Below are 3,035 nucleotides of genomic sequence, written 5' to 3'. Positions count from 1 at the left end.
ATATTGGATCTATTAGGATGCCAATTGCTATTACACACAGTTTATTTTTGTTACATACAATTTTTTTTATTAATAGACAAGTTTACACGTGCAACACACTTAACCTAAAGATAGTTATAAATAAGAATAAAGTAGAGTAAAACAACTACCATTATTAACTAAACAATAAAGTAAGTATGATTTAAATCCTCTATTCCAACTAACAACAAAAACAAATTCTTTGGGGGAGGTGGGAGAGAGAGATTTTGGAAAGACTAATAAAGCTTTAACACAAAAGGCCAGAAAAGGGAGCTCATTTTCTCACAAATTCCATATTCTTCTGAAATTACAAAAAGACAAATACAAAAACAGTAAGGACAAAAACCAAAACCCACGCATTGTCTACAAACGTAGCTATGAAGAAACTCTTTCAAACCCGACACAATTCTCTCTTTCTCTCTCTCTCTCTCTCAAAACATCTTTAATTGAACCCCAAATATAGAATCCCAATTCCTTATTTCCTCTCTCATTCCTCCTTCAGCAGCAAGTTAAAAAAAGCAGAGTCTTGAACTAGTTTTAGCAAAGATTTCTCACTAAAGAAACTGACTTTCTGTGAATTATTTAGTGCTTTTTTGTGGGGTTTTGATGATTTCAATAACCCTTAAAGGAATTTGTTGTTCTTCTTCTATTTGGTAAGTTCTTGCCAAATTTAGCTTTTGCTCTGTTTTTGCCCTGTTTTTACTCTGTTTTTTGCTTGGTGATTTTCAATAGCTGAGCCAAGATTCATTTTTACAATTCAAGCTTTTGCCTTTCTGCTGAGCTTTTACAATTTGGACTGAAATAATAGTGAAATGAGATTATTTTTAATTATTTGACCTTTTTTTAGTATAGTAGCCAGTTTGATATACTGTCTCTCTCTCTCTCAGTTCATTCTGTTTTCTTGATTTGAGTTATTGAGAAAATTTACAGCCTCTCTTTCACAAGGTAGGATTAAGTTCTGCTTACACGCTACCCTGTCCAGACCACACACGTGGGATTACACTGATTTTGTTGTTGTTGTTGTTGTTGTTGTTGTTGTTGTAGTAGTTACTGAGAAAATTTGAGTCTTGATTCAAGATTTTTATTCATTCAACCACCCTGAGGTGTGTGAAGTGAACTTTTTTTTAATTAAATTTTGTGACAATGTTACAAGATGATGGTTCATCTTCTGTGACATCATCATCACCTCTTCAAATATTTCCAATGATGTCACTATCACCTGGTTTTAGTTCATCAAATCAGTGGCTTAAGGAGCTGAAATCTGAAGAAAGAGGATTGTATTTAATACACCTTTTACTTGCTTGTGCTAATCATGTTTCTTCTGGTAGTTTTGAAAATGCTAATATAGCACTTGACCATATTTCTCAACTTGCTTCTCCTAATGGAGATACTATGCAAAGAATTGCTTCGTATTTTACTGAGGCATTAGCTGATAGGATTCTTAGAAGTTGGCCTGGTATTTATAAGGCATTGCGTTCGACTAAGTTATCGGTTGTCTCAGAAGATATTTTAGTTAGGAAAATGTTTTTCGAGTTTTTTCCGTTTTTGAAGGTTGCTTTTGTGGTTACAAATCAATCTATAATTGAAGCTATGGAAGGTGAAAAAATGGTTCATATCGTTGATCTTAATGTCTCTGAACCGTTGCAATGGCGTGCGTTACTTCAGGACTTAAGTGCACGTCCTGAAGGACCGCCTCATTTGCGCATAACGGGGGTTCATCAGCAAAAAGAGGTGTTGGATCAAATGGCACATGTACTTACAGAAGAAGCCGAAAAGTTGGATATTCCTTTTCAGTTCAATCAAGTAGTTAGCCAATTGGAAGATCTTGATGTTGAGAAATTGCGCATTAAAACTGGGGAGGCGCTTGCGATTAGTTCAGTTATGCAATTGCACACTCTTTTTGCCCATGACAATGAACCTCAAAAGAAGTCCCCTTTGCCTTTTAAGCATTCAAATGGTGTTAACCTGCATAAGGCATTGATCAACCAAAATACCTTAGGGGAGTTGCTTGAAAAAGATATGGGCCATATTGCTAATGGTTATAGTCCAAGTAATGACACGGCTTCTTCGCCCCCACTATGTTCAACAACAAAGATGGATGGTTTCCTCAATGCTTTGTGGGGTTTATCACCAAAAGTTGTGGTTGTAACAGAACAAGATTCTAACCATAATGGAATAACACTTATGGAGAGGCTATCCGAGTCGTTACATTATTATGCTGCATTATTCGATTGTCTAGAATTCGCATTGCCAAGAACATCATTGGAGAGGTTAAAGGTGGAAAAAATGCTGTTAGGTGAGGAGATTAAGAACGTTATATCATGTGAAGGAATCGAACGAAAGGAGAGGCACGAGAAGCTCGAAAAATGGTTCCAAAGATTTGATGTAGCTGGTTTTGGAAATGTGCCTTTGAGTTATTATGCTATGTTGCAAGCAAGAAGGTTGTTGCAAAGTTACAGTTGTGAAGGATACAAGATCAAAGAAGAGAATGGTTGTGTGGTGATCTGTTGGCACGATCGAGCTCTTTTCTCAGTGTCATCTTGGAGGTGTAGGAAGTAAGACTAGACTTAGTTCTTATTGTGAGGTTTTTAATTATTTCTTCTGTTTCTTTTGTAACATAATCTGTAGGATGAACTATTGCAAGTGAGATTGCCATTGACATGTTTGAGTTATTCTATCATCTTTTTTGATCTCATGTAAGTTTCTGCAGTTTTTACATTTCCATTTTGATGAGGATCAATCAAAGATAATGTTTTCTTAATTTTCTTTATATAAAGTCATATTCCTTTGTTTTGTGTGTTGTCTTTGTGACAACAAGATAAACTTTCTGCTTCTATATTATAGTTGCACATGAGAACAATCTGTTTTAACTAGAAACTAGAAAAGAATCGGATTCCACCTCTTTTATTTTGTTGGGAAATAATAAAGAATTTGAGCATGTAACCACAATTGGATATAGGCATTGGAATTCAAAAGGTCTTTTTGGATTCGTCGTTGTAGAACATCACAATATTCGT

At 35.2% G+C, this 3,035-nt stretch overlaps 1 protein-coding gene across 1 annotated transcript; it reads left to right on the top strand.

The window, feature by feature from the left end:
* Nucleotides 1–361: 361 nt before the first annotated feature.
* On the top strand, nucleotides 362–2,713 carry LOC104089970 (scarecrow-like protein 3). Its single transcript, XM_009594996.4, has one exon. The coding sequence runs from the start codon at nucleotides 1,162–1,164 to the stop codon at nucleotides 2,575–2,577; it is 1,416 nt and encodes a 471-aa protein (XP_009593291.1). The 5' UTR covers nucleotides 362–1,161; the 3' UTR covers nucleotides 2,578–2,713.
* Nucleotides 2,714–3,035: the final 322 nt, after the last annotated feature.

The sequence above is a fragment of the Nicotiana tomentosiformis genome, chromosome 12, assembly GCF_000390325.3.
Source record: "Nicotiana tomentosiformis chromosome 12, ASM39032v3, whole genome shotgun sequence".
Classification (NCBI taxonomy): domain Eukaryota; kingdom Viridiplantae; phylum Streptophyta; class Magnoliopsida; order Solanales; family Solanaceae; genus Nicotiana; species Nicotiana tomentosiformis.
This window is presented reverse-complemented; position numbering and strand designations above follow the sequence as displayed.